The sequence below is a fragment of the Anolis sagrei genome, chromosome 4 (genome assembly GCF_037176765.1).
Source record: "Anolis sagrei isolate rAnoSag1 chromosome 4, rAnoSag1.mat, whole genome shotgun sequence".
NCBI classification, from domain to species: Eukaryota; Metazoa; Chordata; class Lepidosauria; order Squamata; family Dactyloidae; genus Anolis; species Anolis sagrei.
In genome coordinates, this window is record NC_090024.1 from 54847230 (window position 1) to 54867636 (window position 20407).

The 20407-nt window shown below is 42.2% G+C and overlaps 1 protein-coding gene across 2 annotated transcripts in view; it reads left to right on the top strand.

The window, feature by feature from the left end:
• The first annotated feature begins 468 nt into the window (after nt 1-468).
• The window catches only part of KLHL14 (kelch like family member 14), an 84440-nt gene continuing 64501 nt past the window's right edge, over nt 469-20407 (top strand). Inside the window, exons 1-2 of one of the 2 annotated variants that reach the window (XM_067467433.1) lie at nt 469-1090; nt 2499-3518. In XM_067467433.1, coding sequence (XP_067323534.1) covers nt 2530-3518 — 989 coding nt within the window. In that variant the 5' untranslated portion in view covers nt 469-1090; nt 2499-2529. Of the gene's footprint in view, nt 1091-2337; nt 3519-20407 lie in introns of those variants that run through there. The other variant, XM_067467434.1, reaches the window with a different exon arrangement.

The window sequence follows — 20407 nt, forward strand, 5'->3', positions numbered from 1 at the left end:
ACAAGGATGTACCCTTGTCCAAGTAATAACACAGAGGGAGTTGGACTGGTGACAATACCTCTATAGTTTTGAGATCAAGTTGGAGGGTGTCGATGTGGGGGGAGAAAAGAAAATCCGAGCCTGGTGTGAATCTAGAGCACAAAAAAAGTTTGCATATTGCACTGGGCGCTTGCAGATCATAAATCTATGCATGAGAAAGATGTAGTGGAAATTTTGGGGGGGATTAGAGTTTATTTTTGTCATCTCTGTGAGACAGCTACTCATTCATCCAGATCACAGCTAAGAAAAAAAGCTGGTCACAGAAATTAGCAGTTTCAGCTCAGCAGCAAAGTCGCCAGCCTGTGAAGGCAGAGAGAAATTGACTAATTAGCAATGCGCACTAAAACTTGACGGTTCTTTATAGAGAGCGAGAGAGAGAGAGAGAGAGAGAGAGGAGAAGAGAGGAAAGGAAAGAGAGAGAGAGGAGGCAGAAGAGGGGAGGGGGTCGCTTTCTCCCCTTCTTTCTTTCCAAAGATGTTTGAAATCGCAGTCATTTACGCTCGACAATTTTTACAATAGCCTTGAGCCATAATTTTGCGAGTCTCTCCAGCATCCATCCCCCTGTATGGTCTCTCTCCACCGGCCATGCACGACCGTTTCTCTCCCCAACCGTGGATTTCCTATTACTCTCGTTACGACTCACTGAGCCCCAGGCCCAAGGATAATGATGTGTTGTTTCTTGGTAGCATAATTTGTCACACGTACATTTTTTCTTCTTCTTCTCTTGCAGAAAGCTCTCTCTCTCTCTCTCTGCGCGCTTTCTCTCTCCCTCTCTCTTTCTTTCTCTCTCTCTCTACCCTTCTCTCCTTCTTCCCTCGTACATTTTCTGGCTGTTGCTAATTCACGGTGATCAAATGATGTACGACAAAAAATAAATTGTAAAGAGTGACTGCTCGGAGTTGAGAACCGGCAAGGTTCTTCTTCTTCTTCTTCCTCCTCCTCCTCTTCTTTTTTTTGAAGGAGCGATCAAACCCTTTAAAAAGGAAGGACAATTGATTTTTTGGGGGGGAGCTTAAGTGAACCTTTACTTTGGCAGCTGGTTGTGGAGCAGGTAAGTTTCTGGCCTTCGGTCCAACCGGGTGTCTTTTCTTGTGGCTTGTTTATGTTGTGTGTCAGGGAGGGAAGGAAGGAAGGAAGGAAGGAAAGAAGGAAAGGGGGAGTGTGTGGTCTCTGTGCCGGGGGTGCAGTTGTGGTTGTTGTTGTTGCCACACAGCTCTTTTGGAGAACCCACTCCAATGGCAAGGAATGGTCAGAGGAAGAAGGAAGGAAGGGAGGAAGAAAGGAGGGGAGGGCGGAGGGGAGGTGTGGGTAAGGCGGAAGGGGTGGGGGGGGGATGATGACCGGGTCCACTTAAAGGCGGAGAGGCGCCTGAAGATGCCTCCAAGCCCCGCTCACTACTGGGAGGGAAGTAAAGGGAAGGGGAAGGGAAGGGAGGAGAGTGGCCCTCCGAAGGGACCCCCAGGCTCCGGGAGACGAGGCGCGAAGCCACAATAAGAGTCGCTGGAGGAGCCAGGGCGGAAGCAGCTTCGGCGAGCTCCCTTACCCCTCGGCCCCGGTCCCAGCGCCGGCTTCTTGCCCTCAGGGAGCCTTCCTGCTTTAACCAATGCACTGCTGGGAGCACCAAGGCCCCCCTCCCGCCCTCCTCCCCCTCCTCCTCTTCCTCTTCCTCCTCTTCGCCCTTCCTTCCTCCCTCCCTGCCCTCCCAGTTCGCCCGCCTCCCCCTTGAACTTCCCAGAGTTACAGCCAGAGTTGGGGTGCTTGCCTCCCCCCAAACAGAGCCCAGCCACGCTGACCAGGCGAGAGGCGCCATGCAGCCTCCGCCAGGGATGGCCGAAGTTGGGTGCTTGCTGCACACCAATGCCTGCCTCCAGGATCCAAGGCTCACAGGAGACGAGGGCTTCCCTTTCCCTGCCCCCCTCCCCCCGCTCCGTTTCCCCATCTCCTTCCTCCGAGGCAAAGCAGCTCCGAGGAGAGAGAGAGGGACCCAGAAAGGAGAGGAGAGGAGAGGAGGGCGCCCTTCAGCCAGAGGCCTGGACCTGGGCGGGGAAGGGCTCCTCTTCTCCTCGAGTTTCCCCGGGAGTTTATTTTGTTGTTTGGGGCAGCTGGCAAGGCAACCACTCCGAGTCCCCGGCTTTCTCAGGAGGTTTCCCCTCCTGCGCGGGAGTGCGGGGCCCTGGGCGAAGGTGGAGGACACTGGCTTGAAGTGAAGCGGAGAGAAAGTAGTTGGAAGGGAAGGGGAGGAGGGCGCTCCCAGGTCCGAGGGGCCGAGCCCATGTCTAGGGGCGGCAGAGTGGCCCAGGGGCGCGAGGTGGAGGCGAGGCCTTCCCCGAGGTGGCCCCCGCCGGGCCTGTGAGCCTGGGCTTTGGCTCGGGTGAAGTGGCCCCTCCGCCAACGCCGCTCTCCCCTCCTTCCTCCCCTCCCCCCCTCCCCGTTCCCGCCTTGCCCCTCTCTTTGCCCAGGTCGGCGAGCGAGGGGGGCTCCCAGGCCGCCATGTCCCGCTCCGGCGACAGGACGTCCACCTTCGACCCCAGCCACAGCGACAACCTCCTGCACGGCCTCAACCTGCTCTGGAGGAAGCAGCTCTTCTGCGACGTGACCCTGACGGCCCAAGGCCAGCAGTTCCACTGCCACAAGGCCGTCCTGGCCTCCTGCTCGCAGTACTTCCGATCGCTCTTCTCCAGCTCGGCCGGCGGGGGCGGCGGAGGGGGCTCCCACCTCCACCCCCACCACCACCCGCTGGGCGTGGGGCCCGGCAGCCAGGACGGCCTGCCCGCCAAAGAGCCGCCGCCGCCTCCTCCGCCGCAGTCGAAGCCTCCTCCGCCGCCTCCTCCGCCGGAAGAGCCCGGCACGCCCTCCTCCTCCCCGGAGGACAAGCTGCTGTCCAGCCCGCGGGCCATCAACAACCTGGTGCTGCAGGGCTGCTCCTCCATCGGGCTGCGGCTGGTGCTGGAGTACCTCTACACGGCCAACGTCACCCTCTCGCTGGACACCGCCGAGGAGGTGCTCTCGGTCAGCAAGATCCTGCACGTGCCGCAGGTGACCAAGCTCTGCGTCCAGTTCCTCAACGACCAGATCTCGGTGCAGAACTACAAGCAGGTCTGCAAGATCGCCGCCCTCCACGGCCTGGAGGAGACCAAGAAGCTGGCCAACAAGTACCTGGTGGAGGACGTGCTGCTGCTCAACTTCGAGGAGATGCGCGCCCTGCTCGACTCGCTCCCGCCGCCGGTGGAGTCCGAGCTGGCGCTCTTCCAGATGTCGGTCCTCTGGCTCGAGCACGACCGCGAGACCCGCATGCAGTACGCGCCCGACCTCATGAAGCGCCTCCGCTTCGCCCTCATCCCGGCCCCGGAGCTGGTGGAGCGCGTCCAGTCCGTGGACTTCATGCGCACCGACCCCGTCTGCCAGAAGCTGCTCCTCGACGCCATGAACTACCACCTCATGCCCTTCAGGCAGCACTGCCGGCAGAGCCTGGCCAGCAGGTAAGCCACGGGGCCGAGGGGAGAAGGGGCTCAAAGGGGGGCAAAGGCACACACACCCAGCCCGAGAGGCGCCCAACTTCTCTCAAAGAGTCCAGGCAAGGACTGGTCACATGGCAGAGGACGAGGTGCAAGTAGGCGTCTAATACCAGGTGCCAAAGTTGCCAGAAAGAGTCCAGGCAGGGGCTGATCACTCTGAAGGGGATGAGCTGCAAGCAGGCATCTGATGCCAAGTATCATAGTTGTCTAAAAGCACACAGAGAGAAAGTGGTCACTTTGCAGAGGATGAGCTGCAGGCAGGTATCTGATGCCAATGTCATGGTTGTCTAAAAGCACACAGACCGAAAGTGGTCACTTTGCAGAGGATGAGCTGCAGGCTGACATCTGGTGCTAGGTGGTACCAAACTTTTCTCCCAGAGTCCAGGCAAAAAGGGGCCACTCTGCAGAGCTGCAGCTAGGAATGTAATGCCAGGTGCCAAACTTGGCTCCAACTGTACAGTGCTGCCAACAGAACAGGGGGAGGGCCTGAGAGGGACTAGCAGAACAGACTTTGAAAAAAAGGAGACAGGATTGTTGTGAGTCTACCAGGCTATATGACCATGTTCCAGAAGCATTCTCTCCTGACATTTTGCCTGTATCTATGGCAGGTATCCTCTGTTGGAAAATGTCAGGAGAGAATGCTTTTGGAACATGGCTATAGAGCCTGGAAAACTCACAACAACCCAGTAGTTCTGTCTATGAAAGCCTTTGACAATATAAAGGAGACAGAGAGATACCTAAATAGTACAATCATCTTTGGGGAAATAGAACATCCCTGCTACAGGTATATAAGCCTTCGGAAGGAGCTAGACTAGAGTGTGGCACTGCTCCTTTTTTAGAGTTTGGATGGTCATTCTGAAGAGTATGGATAACAGAGAAAGTTTGCAGACACCTTCATCTCTGCAGTCTCTTTATGCTCCTGTGGGTCGGCTTAGGTCTTATCATCAGTAACTGCAAATTCCTCTAAACCAGGCCATCTAAATCAGAGGCCAAGACAATTTGCAAAGGGGAAGATGCCCCATTTGGCCCAATGGAATTGTAGAGACTCTAATCCACAAAGTTTGCAAAGTTTACAACCTAAGTAACATGAATTTGAAAGTGCAAAAGAGGGATTAGAGAGATTTTCTTTACATATGCAATTTATCCTATAACAACAGAAGATTTTTTTTTCTTAGATACTGGAGTAAATGAACATTTCTTTGCCAATAAGGATTGTTTTTCAGAATTGCATGAATGTGAATCAAGTGTCAATTGGAATAGGAAATTATTCTCTCAAATGCTCAGGATCTGGAACTATTATTTTTGCATGTCTGGACTAAAAGATAGGCGTCTAATACCAGGTGCCAAAGTTGCCAGAAAGAGTGCAGGCAGGGACTGATCACTCTGAAGGGGATGAGAAAGATCTCAAAGCACATAGCACATACTATCCATATAAAAGTGTAAGAAGGCAGAAGCCAGATTCAAAAAGGCGTGCAGTAGAAGTATCTATTTTAAACAACCAATGGGAATGAGAGCAGAAACAGAGAGGAGAGAAGAAATTAGATACATTCCAACTGTCATACAGGAGACTTTTTCATGTCAGGAGTGTCTTGAGAAACTGCAAGTCACTTCTGGTGTGAGAGAATTGGCCGTCTGCAAGGATGTTGCCCAGGGGTTGCCCAGATATTTTGATGTTTTACCATCCTTGTGGGAGGCTTCTCTCATGTCCCTGCATGGGGAGCCAGAGCTGACAGAGGGAGCTCGTCTGTGCTCTCTAGAGATTTGAACCTCTGACCTGCGGGCACAAGGGTTTAAAGTCCTCAATGAGGAGCAGTTAGTTTAGTATAGACTAAGGGTCTTAATACAGGAGACATGGGGGAAGGGAAACCTTTAGTTTATAGTAAACTAACTGCTCCTCATTGAGGACTTGAAACTTGGGTAGTGTGGGGTTTAATTCCAACAATTTTGACATATAGCAGTCTTGTTTGAGAATGTGAAGAGTTAGTGCTTTCACTGATCAGACCTGCCAGAGTTTGAGCAGTGGTCTCCTCGTTTCCTTTCTTAAAGACATTTTGCTGTTTCCACTCAATGTTGATGCTTTTAAGAGTTTGGGGGATGAGATCATTTTTCATATGTTTGATTTGTGGGCAAGGGGTAGAACTAAGCATGAGAAGAGAATATTGTTCTGACGAAGATGACAAGCTTAAAAAGAGAAAAAAACCTGGGTTGAAACTTGTGTGGTTGTTTAATTTGGATTCCACCTTTCTCCCAGAGTGCAAACCAAAGCAGTGCCCAAAGAAAGTTTAAGAATGGAATATGTTCTGGGGTTGGGCTGCTGTAAGTTTTTCGGGCTGTATGGCCATTTTCCAGAAGTTTATATCTCTCTGGACATTCCACAGATATATAAACCCCATTTTCCAGTTTCCAGCAGGCCTCACAACCTCTGAGGATGCCTGCCATAGATTGAGGAGAAATATCAGGAAAGAATGCTTCTGAAACATGGCCATACAGCCTGAAAAACTTACAGCAACCCAGTGATTCTGGCCATGAAAGCCTTTGTCAATTCAATATTCTGGGGTTCTTCACATTCCGTATTACTAGATGGTGCAAAACTGCCCACCTACAGAGCCACTTTCATAATGCTGTGAATAGCAACCAGACTAGTGACAAGAGAAAGGGGAATGCACTGGATAATTTAGTAGGTGCCTCTTAAAATACAATATGGGAAGAAAATTGGATGGGCAAACAGCCATGGCTTAGTAGCATTAGTTTTAAATCCCATTATGAGCTCCCTGGGCCTTCTCTATAGGGAGATGGTATCGTGCCAGCTTCATATCTTTTTGCTGTGGAAGTCACCATGATTCTTTGCTGCATAATAGTTCATTTCCATGATACCTCAGCGCATTGTGTCATGTTAGATTTAACAGCAAGAGCTTAAAAGAAATGATTGAGTCTCACATTATTCCTAATTTAAGGTTTTGCTAGTTTTGTAAATTTTTCAGCACACTTTTTTAACATCTGGTGTCTGAATTTGCATTTTGCTGTGAAATTAAATTATATGCTTATGAATGTTAGATACTTACAGCTCCTGAGATAATGCAAGTATTGTACACAAAAAGTTGTGATGTCATTGATTATCGCGTCAAATAAATATGTATGATGTCACAGACAAAAATGGATGGCATCACAACTTTTTGTGTTCAATTTCCTGTCCAATTTCCTGTAAGTGGCTAAATGAACCATAGTACTAAAGAAAGAGCAAAGTTAATATTAGGTGGACAAAATGCATCATGCACACCTTAAATTTGGAAGTAATTTAAAAATACATATACAGTGTTATCTCTTCAAATATATTTTTATTACTTTCTGTAGAATGTTGCACACTTGCTATTTGAAGATCTACACATTTTTCCCCTTTTTATTGTAACATTAATATGATATTTTTGGAAGGCTATTATGAGATCCATACTTGTTTCGAACAGTAAAGTTTTGGGTTTTTTTGCTCAAATACTCCACATGGGCATTATGTTAAGGATTCGTTTTGATATTTGAAGAGTTTCTCATCTTTCTTGTATCTGCACAGGTTTTATAAAATTCTCAGCTGCACATTTTTGTTCATCTCAGTGATAAACGTAGGAAGACTGCACAGTGTAGAGTGTGTTTAAGGGCCCCAGCAGTAAAATGTTTGGCAGTTATCTAAGGGATGAAACACTCCTACTATTTTGACTTGACACAAGCAGACAGAGTCCCTGCTTTCGCCTGAATACTGCAAATCACCTGAGAGGTGATGGGTTGTGTGTTGGGGTAGATTGCTGAGATACCAGGCTGTCTGGTTGAGTGCAGACACCTTCCAGCTTCATTGGTCCATATCATTTGAAGGATATGTAGTGGTGTTCTGACCACTGAATGTTTACAGGTGTCAGGGATGCTGATACCTCTGCTCAAAGCCATCTTTTTTTTCTTTAAAACAAAAAATACTAAACATACATAAAACTAGACATACTGCATAATCACAACATTCCTTAAAATTACATTACATTAGTTTACATTTGCAATACACTCAAATGTGAATGGAAAGACTACACATTTCTCACTCACATAACATTGCATGGTATTTTCAAACTACAAAAACAAATTAAACTCTTGTTATATTAAAACTTTACTTTGGAACTAATAATCTTGATTAAAGATATACTAGCATATTTTATAAATTTCATCATCATTAAAGTTCCATATATCCAAGTATATGCACACATATACATATGTAAAAAGGATAAAGAATACAGTAGAGTCTCGCTTATCCAACATAAACACACCGGCAGAACATTGGATAAACAAAAATGTTGGATAATAAGGAGGGATTAAGAAAAAGCCTATTAAACGTCAAACTATGATATGTTTTTTTCAAACTAAGCACCAAAACATCATGTTTTACAACAAATCAATAGAAAAGGCAGTTCAATAAATAGTAATGTTACGTAGTAATTACTGTATTTACGAATTTAGCACCAAAACATTGCAATATATTGAAACAGCTGTGGATCGGAGCGAGAGGCAGGCTGTGTTGGATAATACAGAATAAGGATGAGCAAAGGTTGGATAAAATACTGTAAATTAAAGAGCTCCTGAAACAAATCTGATTTGTGCTTCACATCCGGGGTGTGGGGTGAGCTCCTGCTGTTAGCCCCAGCTTCTGCCAACCTAGCACTTCGAAAACATGCAAATGTGAGTGCCATTAGCTTCCCACTTCTGTGGGAAGCTAATGGCACTCCATGCAGTCATGCTGGCCACATGACCTAGGAGGCGTCTATGGACAATGCCAGTTCTTTGGCTTAGAAATGGAGAAGAGCACCACCCCCAGGGCTGGACACAACTAGACTTAATGACAGGGAGAAAACTTTATCTTTACTAAAACAAATCCAGCTTACATAAACCAAGGTTGCCTTTGTCATCTTTTCCATATCTTTTTATTAAAATGGTGCTTATCTTATTAAAATTCATCTTTGGTTCTTAAGTTTAAAAAGAAAAGCATGAAATTTGTCATTGAATGAAAGAGTGTATTCTTTAAAAGATAAATCATTTTATGATATAAATACATTAATATTATTTAGAATGTTAATTAGGTAAAGGCATATTTAAAAGAAAGGGGCTGCAATGGCTCAGAGGGTTAAACCACTAAGCTGCAAAACTTGCTGATTAGAAGGTCGGTCATTCAAATCCATGGATGGGTTGCGTTCCCATCAGCTTCTGCTGATCTAGCAGTTTGAAATCATGCAAATGTGAGTAGATCAATAGGTACCGCTCCGGCAGGAAGGTAACAGAATTCCATGCAGCCATGCTGGCCACATGACCTTGGAGGTGCCTATGGACAACGCTGGCTTTTGGGCTTAGAAATGGAGATAAGCACCACCCCCCAGAAGTTGGACATGACTAGACTTAATGTCAAAGGGAAACCTTTACCTTTACATACATATCTAAAGAATGTATTCTTTAAAAGATAAATCAATATATGCAAATCTTATTTGCAATGTTAATTCATATTGAAAATATGTAAGGGCATATTTAAAAGATCTGGAAGTCGATGGATGCACTGAAAGTAAGAGGGAAAATAATTTGCACTTAACATTGGTTTGTAAGGAGCAACAGGTAAATCAGAATACAGGAAATATTGTGTGAGGATATATTGAAAGGGGATATTTACAAATGAGGCTCTTGTAAAAAGGGAACATTTTTCTCACAAGTTTTCTTTCCAGAGATAAACAGGTAGCAACATCTGCTTAAAACTCTATAATGATGAAATACGGAATAGCTTAACACACCTGCTCTTAAAGACTGATTAACAACATGCTGCAGATTTCCATTTGCTTTAATGGGAGCTGTATCAAGCCTTTAGCATCGTTTGATAACTGTCTTCTCTATTTGCTTAAAATAACACTTTTGTCCTTAATGCAGTACTTAAAACTTTAGCACACAGATGTGTTGGGATTTGCCCTACTTGCAAAGTTTAAACTCCCACTAAAGAGAAAGGAGCAGAATAAGTCAATGCTTGAATTATGTTGCTGCAGTCACTTTGTGGAAACTGTAATGCTTTCATTTGATGCACTGACAAGAATAATAAAAATACATTTCAAATAGCTAATATTTCACATATTTAATAATTTGCCATTTCTAAATACTTGATGTCAAATGTAGTAAAATAATTTCTCCTATTGAACAGTACATTATTGGGTTTTTTTTATTTGTCTATTAAGAAGTCTCAAGGTTGCCAACTGAGTTCCAAACTTATTTAGTAAAAAATAACCCTTGTTAAGGAGCCCCTGGTGGTGCAGTGGGTTAAAGCGCTGAGCTCCTGAACTTGCTGACCGAGAGGTCGCAGGTTCGAATCCAGGGTGTGGCGTGAGCTCCCACTGCTAGCCCCAGCTTCTGCCAACCTAGCAGTTCGAAAACATGCAAATGTAAGTAGATCAATAGGTACCACTCCGGCAGGAAGGTAACAGCACTCCATGTAGTCCTGCTGGCCACATGATCTTGGAGGTGTCTACGGACAATGCTGGCTCTTTGGCTTAGAAATAGAGATGAGCACCAACCCCAGAGTTGGTCACAACTGGACTTAATGTCAGGGGAAAAACTTTATCTGTACCCTTGTTAAGTTTAGTGAAACATATTCCTAAGAATTTTATACAGTTGTAGAATCTGTGTAAAGTGCTGAGCATTCTCTAGCAGCAGACCAGAGTGAAGTTCACTCATATATTCAATTTTTATGTATGAAATTATCACTTTTCATTTTGTTTTCTCATTGTAATGCTTCTAATTCAAAACCTTTTATTACAGTTCAGCTTCTTTGAGGAGTAGAATATTTATTGTTTCCTTTTGTAAAGAAACAGTAGCAACATTTTTTCACAAAACAAGATATACTTAGTTAAACCAAGATAATAATGATTTGTTGCAAATTACAAATGGAAACATTAAATCTTCCCTCCTTGCTCACCAAAGGGAGAGAGGGAGGAAAGTGTGAATCTCAGGCTTGCTGATTGGTTTGCTTTTACAGTAGAGCCTTGCTTATCCAACCTTTGTTCATCCAACATTCTGTATTATCCAATGCAGTCTGGCTCCCACCTGGATCCAGAGCTGTTTCAATACATTGTGATGTTTTGGTTCTAAATCTGCAAGTACAGTAATTGCTACATAATGTTACCATGTATTCAACTGCTTTTTCTATCGATTTGTTGAAAATCATGTTTTGATGTTTAATTTGTAAAATCATAATGTAATTTGATGTTTAATAGGCTTTTCCTTAATCCCTCCTTATTATCCAACATTTCCGCTTATCCAACGTTCTGTTGGCCCATTTATGTTGGATAAGCAAGACTCTACTGTACTTTTGAGTCAGACCTATGTGATACCTTTCAGTTGCTGAATGACGAAAAATAATACTAAATTAAATATATGGATTGTCAAAAGCTTTCATGATTGGAATCACTGGATTGATGTAAGTTTTTTGGGCTGTATGGCCATGTTCCAGAAGCATTCTCTCATGACGTTTTGCCTGCATCTATGACAGGCATACTCAGAGGTTGTGAGGTCTGTTGGAAACTAGGAAAATGAGGTTTATATATCTGTGGAATGTCCAGGGTGGGAGAAAGAACTCTTGTCTGTTGGCGGTAGGTGTGAATGTTTCTATTGGCCACCTTGATTAGCATTTAATGGTCTAGCAGTTTTCAAGGGCTGGCTTCTTACTGCCTGGGGGCATCCTTTGTTGAGGGGTGATTAGCTGTCCCTGACTGTTTCTTTTCTGGAGGTTCCCTGTCTTTATTTACTGTTATGATTTTAGAGATTTTTTTATACTGGCAGCAAGACTTCGTTCATTTTCATGGTTTGTTCCTTTCTGATGAAATTGTCCACATGCTTGTGGATTTCAATGGTTTATCTATGTAGTCTGACATGGTAGGTGTTTCAAGCATTTCTGTGTTCTCAGATAATAAGGTTGGTTCACTAGGTGCTCTGCTATGGCTGACTTCTCTGGTTGAAGTAGTCTTCAGTGCCTTTCATGTTCCTTGATTCTTTCATGTTCCCTGTTTGAATTCAGGGAACAGGGTGAGCTCCTGCTGTTAGCCTCAGCTTCTGACAACCTAGCAGTTTGAAAACATGAAAATGTGAGTAGATCAATAGGTGTCACTCCAGCATGAAGGTAATGGTACTCCATGCAGTCATGCTGACCACATGACCTAGGAGGTGTCTAAGGGCAAAGCCAGCTTTTCAACTTAGAAATTGAGATGAGCTCCCCACACACACACACACACCCCAGAGTCGGACTCGACTAGACTTAATGTCAAGAGGAAACCATTACCTTTACTTTAAAAAGAGTTTGGAACTGGAGTTATGAATGAGGAGTTCCATTTCTGCCATAAATGGAAATAAAATGAAATGTTTGACTTCAATTGCATAGTGGCTTCTCCCTGTCCAAAACATTGAAGAAACTTGACTGTGTAAATGGGTTTTTTCTGTTAATCTTGATCCACCAAAAAGCTGTATCATAGCCTTCAAATCACCTGTTAATTTATGGCGACTGCATAGGATTTTTTTTCAGCAAGGAAAACTCAGGGTTGGTTTTGCCGCTTCCTACAGCACCTTATACTATATGATTGAGCAAGGGCGATCCAGGGTAAAATGTACTTTTCCTTTCCTATCTTTGATGTAGAATTAGATTATCTAGAAGTGTCTGGTATACAATGGAATTCATAAGATTTTGTTTTGAGCAGGAGTTTGGACAAGATGGCCCATGAGTTGTCTTTCAACTCTATAATTCTATGACTCTGTGTTTCTTGGGTGGGGGGGAATAGGTCACAATCAATGTTAGAATCCATTAATGCAAAAAAGGGGTGACTCTCAAGGACTGAAAAAGCACATGTTATTGGTCCATAGTTCAATCAGTTTTGCCACCTTACTTTCCAAAGGAGAGGTTATATTTATCTCTAAGAAGCTTTCAGATGCAAGCACTGAACAAAAGAACTGTGATATATTCATTCTCTTTAAAGACAGGTTCATTGCCAAATTTGTTTATACTCATGGGCTGCTCTGGGCTCTCCGCATTCGCTGTATATGTGTAGCCTTGGTCTCAGGGTCTTCAGAGTTTCCTTTGGCCAATAACAGTTGTTTTCAACCTGTGAGTCCTCAGGTGTTTTGGCCTAAAACTCCCAGAAATCCCAGCCAGTTTACCAACTGTTAGGATTTCTGGGAGATGAAGGCCAAAACATCAGGAGACCCACAGGTTGAGAACCACTGGCCTGTAAGGACTTTCTGTAGCACTTTCCATTCCCCATTGAGCCAGTCTGCTCATGAGCATATGCAAATTCCTCCACTCACCTGCTTCACTTGTGACTGAACACATCTTTTTGACATTATGGTCTCATATCTGTATCTTAGAGACATCACTGTGAACATCCATGGATCTCAGCTGGATGATCTCTCATGTTCTCTGTAAGGAAATATGTGTTTTATTGCCTTCTGTAAGAGGAGGTCAAAATCATTATTATAGATGTCTCTACCTGCTAATAAAGTGCATAGACATATATTTATTTGGGTTAGAAATAAATGTATGTCTTATATATATATGTATGTCTTATATATATATGTATGTCTTATATATATGTTCTATCCTTCAGATAGAGAAACTAAGGTGGGAACATTTAGAAGTAATCCAGTTTTATCCTTTCCAAAATCACATGAGATGCCTTAAATTGAGATATAGTAAAATAGTTCCAAAACTAACCAATGAACAAAATTTCAGGGGTTGAGCCTAGATCTAAATTAAGTGTGGTTTCTGTATTCTGTCTTGTACTGGATCATTAATTCAGTATTTTGTTTAATCTGTCTTTTCTCCAAAAGAAGTCTTTCTTTACTTTTTATCTCATGGAAAATGTAGACTTATCCAGCAACAACTGACAATAATCGGGCACTTTGCTTTCATGCAAATTGACTTCTTTGACACCCTTTTCAGTGCAAAATACTGTTTTCTGAAGGTAGTGTACAGGATCCATTACAGGTATTCTTAATAATGTGTCAGTTGGTATACAGTTTTATTCAGAAAATATAAAGCATGCATTAAAAAATAGGGAACAGTTATTTAAGTTTCGCTGTTCTCTTGGGAAGCCATCCTGCACAAAGGTAGAATGCTTAAAGAGCATGGACTTCACAGAGATTTAGAGAACTTAACACTGCACAGAACTGCAGCCTAAGTGATTGATAATTTAAATCAGCTCATCCTGCTGGGTAATAGATACCCCATCTACCACCTGCTGCTAGCAGAGTTAATGGGTTAAATATTGTCCCCTGGCCACTATGTTCCTATCTTCAGACAAAGCTTGTAATCAAAAGATGCCTACCATAAAAATATTTTTCCTTGTTAGAGTTATTGTTCTTGGCAGCAGTCTCTAGGAATTACTTACTAAAAAGCATCCACAAGACAAATCTCTTCAATAAAAGCATAAATATATCCTAACCTCAAAAGGGTATAGCCTTCATGGTTTATAAAATTGGTGCAATGTAAGATATCTCTCTAAACTTGAACAAATATACAAACAAATTGAGGGAATGGCTATGTTCCAGAAACATTCTCTCCTGACGTTTTGCCCATATCTATGGCAGGCATCCTTAGAGTTTGTGAGGTTCGTTGGAAACAAGGCAAACCTCACAACCTCTGAGGAAAGCTGCCATAGTTGTGGGCAAAATGTCAGGAGAGAATGCTTCTGGAACATGGCCATACAGCCCAGAAAACTCACAGCAAGCCAGTGATTCCAGCCATGAAAGCCTTTGACAACAAATTGAGGGAAGCTTCTCTAGGGTTACTGTCAGCAATAACATTTTCTGTCACTAGTTTTTGAAGTCAGGTGTTCCTTCAGAAAACAAAAAGCACTTCTTGGCATTGGTTTGGGATAAGGAAGGATGGAAAAGCATAAATATTTACCTCTATTTGTTGTCTGTCTTTCTCATTGTACAACCAGCATTGAATGTTTACCATATATGTGTTCTGAGTCCCCTTGGGGTGAAAAGGGCAGAATATAAATACTGCAAATAAATAAATAAATAAATAAATAAATTGTGTAATTAAGATTTTTGTAAAAAAATGAGCATTTTCAGGAAAATTGTGGATCCCGAGATTCCAGGTAGCATGTATCATTGCTGGAAAGCAGATAACCATTTCAACTCAAACAAATTCTGTTTTCTTTTGTTTTTCATGTCAGGAGCGACTTGAGAAATTGCAAGTCACTTCTGGTGTGAGAGAATTGTCCGACTGCAAAGACATTGCCCAGGGGATGCTGGGATGTTTTGATATATTACCATCCTTATGGGAGGCTTCTATTACATCCCCTCATGGGGAGCTGCAGCTGACAGAGGGAGTTCATCTGTGCTGTCTCTGGATTTGAACCTCTAACCTGTCAGTCTTCAGTCCTGCTGGCACAAGGTTTAATCCATTGCATCACCGGGGGCTCCACAAACTCTGCTATGTTTAACAGAAGCAGGTCAGTCATGGGAAGAAAGGCAAAAATAATGGCATAAACTCCCCATCTCAGTAAATCACATCCTAAGAGAAATCTGCAAGCCTTAGCAAAGTAACAAATGTGTTTTAGATCTCTTCTGTTTATAAATTTTATAAAGAATCTAGATTGGATGTAACAGATGTAGCATTTGAAATAGAGGAAATGAAGGTAATTTAGGATGACCACATATTTTTGCTGAGCAAATACCACTTTCATAGTGTAAATGATACAGCACAAGGGAGGAAAGAAGGTTGACAGCATTACTGAGCATATATGGTCAGCAAAAAAGAGAGAAAGCCTACACAGAAGCTCCCTCCCCAATATGTTTTTTAAAAAACCTTATCTCTAAGGCCCCTTCCACATATCTGTGTAAAATCCATTATATGGTAGCATGGACTCAAATAATTCAGTTCAAAGCAGATATCTGTGGATCATCTGCCTTAATATTATTGGGTCTATGGCTGTGTGGAAGGGCCCTAAGTTTGGCAAGCAAAATGGAATTCCAAGAAAAGGGGAAGTTGGCAAAAGAGGAACTCATCTGTGGATACAACTTGGAAGAATCATAGAATCATAGAATCATAGAATCATAGAATCAAAGAGTTGGAAGAGACCTCATGGGCCATCCAGTCCAACCCCCTGCCAAGAAGCAGGAATATTGCATTCAAATCACCCCTGACAAATGGCCATCCAGCCTCTGCTTAAAAGCTTCCAAAGAAGGAGCCTCCACCACACTCCGGGGCAGAGAGTTCCACTGCTGAACGGCTCTCACAGTCAGGAAGTTCTTCCTAATGTTCAGATGGAATCTCCTCTCTTGTAGTTTGAAGCCATTGTTCCGCGTCCTAGTCTCCAAGGAAGCAGAAAACAAGCTTGCTCCCTCCTCCTTGTGGCTTCCTCTCACATATTTATACATGGCTATCATATCTCCTCTCAGCCTTCTCTTCTTCAGGCTAAACATGCCCAGTTCCCTAAGCCGCTCCTCATAGGGCTTGTTCTCCAGACCCTTGATCATTTTAGTCGCCCTCCTCTGGACACATTCCAGCTTGTCAATATCTCTCTTGAATTGTGGTGCCCAGAATTGGACACAATATTCCAGATGTGGTCTAACCAAAGCAGAATAGAGGGGTAGCATTACTTCCTTAGATCTAGACACTATGCTCCTATTGATGCAGGCCAAAATCCCATTGGCTTTTTTTGCCGCCACATCACATTGTTGGCTCATGTTTAACTTGTTGTCCACGAGGACTCCAAGATCTTTTTCACACGTACTGCTCTCGAGCCAGGCGTCCCCCATTCTGTATCTTTGCATTTCATTTTTTCTGCCAAAGTGGAGTATCTTGCATTTGTCACTGTTGAACTTCATTTTGTTAGTTTTGGCCCATCTCTCTAATCTGTCAAGATCGTTTTGAATTCTGCTCCTGTCCTCTGGACTATTGGCTATCCCTCCCAATTTGGTGTCGTCTGCAAACTTGATGATCATGCCTTCTAGCCCTTCATCTAAGTCATTAATAAAGATGTTGAACAGGACCGGGCCCAGGACGGAACCCTGCGGCACTCCGCTCGTCACTTTTTTCCAAGATGAAGAGGAAGAAGATTTCAGGTGGTGCTTTAGTGGTTCAAAGTGTTTTTGTTTGCTTATGCAATGCTTATTTGACGTTGTTACTTAATTTTACAAGTAGATATTGTTAGTTTTGAATAAAAGGTTGGCTGAAATATGTTGCTATTTTAATTTTTTGTGGTGGGTGATGTAGGAATCTAGTCCTATTCCTTCCATGTTACATTTGGCCCCAGTACAAGGTTTTCTACTAAAGAAGCAATGGCCAGGAACACATCTATTTTGTTAACTGAGGTACTTTATATAAATATTACATGTTGGTGGTGAGGAATGCTGACTTGCTGCATCAAAAAGCTTGAGAAGCACTGCTTTTAGATAGAGCTCTATATGATGCCAGACTTCAATCATTATAGTAAGAGATTGTTGCTTTGTGTTCTCTAAGGCACTTAGATACAAATTGTATATATAACTCTGAAGTGATAGAAACTAAACTGGGAAGAGGGAATCAACAAGGAAAGTTAAAAGTTATATATCTAGGTCACTGGAAGATTTTTTTTAAAAGTAACCAGTCTGGAAAAAAAATAAAACATCCAAATTGTGATGATGTTGGTGGTGGTCAAGTCTCATGTCTCTGCCCATCATTGCATTTGCAACAGCACATCAGTTGGACTTTTATGAGTGGTTAGGAATCTGTTTCACAAGAACTTTTGGCTTAAATTCTCAAAAACCCATTGCAGTCAGTTGGCATTGTGCTTTGTAGAGAAAATACTTTTATTTATGGTGAGATAGTTACCACAAAATCAGTGTTAGAGCTAATTGGTTTAGCATCTGACCATTTTAGTTGAATAGTTTTCAGCCTGAAGATATGAACAAGTTCTTTGGAGATTTTTGAACCTTATCTGTGATGAAAGCTCAGACACAAGGTTGGAATTCTTGATCTCGGAGATGGTGAATGCCTCGCTCTATAGTAATTAGATCCCTTTTGTTCTTTTTATGTCCCCAGAGAGACCTCGACTATTTTCTCTAATTTAAACCTCCTTTAGTTAGAGGAAGCTTAGGTTGGTTCCACACATGACTTTAACCCACATCCAATTGGGTTTAAGAAACCCAATTGGGCACATGTTAAAGTCAACACACCTCCCTCCAAAACCTGCACTTTTTGGAGAGGCAGTGTTTAGATGCCCTGCCGGACCTTCAGTAACTACAACTCACATATGTCAAGGTCTATTTTCCCCAAGAGCGCCCCTGGGCAAAATCAACTATACTGCAACTCCTTACTTTGTGTAATGGGTTGAGCCGCCCCTGATGGTGAGAATGCAACACTTGTGGTCTTGTTACAAATCATGGTGCCCCTCGATGCCATTGAGAAGTTATGACATTAATAAAAGGCATTTGGAGACACCATGGCTCTGGTCTGAGCTGGTTTGCCATCACAGAAGATGGTGATGAATGTGAATCTTTTCAGTATCTACATGAAATTATTTGGAGGCTTGGACTGCATGTTTCGTTATGTTGATAACACAGGGCTCCTTCTTCTCTATTTAATGCAAATGCAGTGAAATTATCTGGGCGTTGGACAAGGATACTGGGAGACCAGAAAAACAACCTGATGACCTTAAGAAAGTTGCACACAACTATTTCTCAGTGAATTGTGCATAATCAATCTGGCACACCTCAAAAACTATGGGTATTATTCAGTGGTCTGAAAATGGAAGTCACCTAGCAATCTTGTGTAATGAATATGAGTTTGCAAGAAAATTTGACTCAGGTTGAGTGTAGGCTAATTTGTGATTTTGAAATTTTAAAAGCCAGAAGAAGAAAGCTTTGAAATCGATTGCCATAATGTTGACAACCACATTGCCCCATCTAATTTCTTTTATAAAGTCATTAACAAGCTAATTTGTTTATTAGTGATGAAAAAATTGGTATAATTAACATAGTTTTTTGATTCTCTGGCTCAATTTGTTTATGAAGCAGAGGCAGAATAGATAATAGTGAATTATTAAAAACCTTTTTTGTGACATATAAAATTGTTTATATGATATTGTGGTGTAATGAGGTCCTATGTTACAGGTTTTTACTAAATACTATTAATGTCCCCTCCCCGCTGTTTTATAACTTATTCCTTTGGTTCAGGGCTTTAAGAAAGCTTTTTCAAAATCTTATTTGTTCAAACAGGTAATTTCTGGTTGGGTAGTTAATACTTATGTCCCACTCTCAATAACCTCAAAACTATGTTAGTTTTCTCAAATTTGGTAATGCTGTAATAGTACATTTATTAGGGCTGTGCAATCAATGAAAAAAATTCAAAACTCATTACAAAATTAGGGGGCACCAACATTTCATTTCTAAAGTGTTTCTAAAGTATCATTAGTGAAAATTTCATTACTATAATGAGAGTAACAAAAATGTGGTACTTTTTTGTTATAGTGATTGTGCATGTAGGGAAAGCCCAGGGGCTCCATTTTCCCTCATTTTTACAGTTATTTGGGAGAAACTTGCTACAATGGTAGAATGCATTTACCACTGTTGGCCCATCAAGTTTCAGAACATTTCACTTTTGGAGAATTTTAAAAGTTTTTATAAACCTTTTTTTTAAAACCCCTACAAAAACAGTCTTTTTGAATTTTCTATACCATGACACAATAGATAACATTTATTTATTTATTTATTTTATATCCTGCCCTTCTCGACCCCAAAGGGGACTCAAGGCAGCTTACAGCAGAGGCAAAAATCAATGCCTTATTTATTTATTTATTTATTTATTTATTTACTTTATTTGTATACCGCTCCTCTCAGCCCTTAGGCGACTCAGAGCTGTTTACAACAACAGTTTCAATATACACATTTAAAAGCATAATGATAAACATCAAACATCAATACATCAGTACATCAATGCCTTAAACAATTCAACAATTAAATAACATTTAGTTAAAAACCTAAATAAGGTTAAAAGCAATTAAAACATAAACAATACCACTTACGGCTATAAAGTCACTCAGATAACCCAGTTCAAAACAGATATTGTGGATTACCTGCCTTGATATTCTTGGTTATATAGCTGTGTGGAAGGGCCCATAGATTTGAAAAAGAAGACAACTACCGTTAGTGCCACCATACCAGGCATAAACTGTCATTTCCATTTGTTGTTGTTGTTGTTGTTGTTGTTGTTGTTGTCTTAATTTATATCCCACTTCATATCTTCCGAAGGACACTCAAAGTGGCTTGAAACCATTCTGGTTTCAGATCCAGACTTTAAAGTTGAAATTCCCAAAATAGATTTAGTACTTTGGATTGTTCCTTTGAAGTCTCATATATCACTGACAGCAAATTCACTGTACTACTGACATGAAAAACCTGTTGGTCTGTGAGGTTGTATGGGATTTTTTGTGCTTTTTTCTCACTTAGAAAAGTATTTCTGAGGTTCATTTGAGTGGAAGACCAGCCAGTGATTAATGAGTTCAGGGATTTTTCATGGTTTCTCTACCCAGAATACCAGATTCCTAAAACTGCTGTTCATTTAAATCAAGGATGCATGCATGTAACACATGGTTTTCATATAGAACCCATAGAAATGTTAAATGTTTCATAATGTTACGAGTGCATGTGAAGTGATCTAAAAAGAAGTATAACATGATCACACTGACCATGAGAATACCTATTTTGGCCAGATAATTTGGAATCATTAATGAAAGAGAAAATAAAAAGAAAATTGTAGCCTGGCTACCAAGAGGGAGACTAGATAAACAGAATCCCTTGGGTTGCCCCGTAGAACAACAAATCGA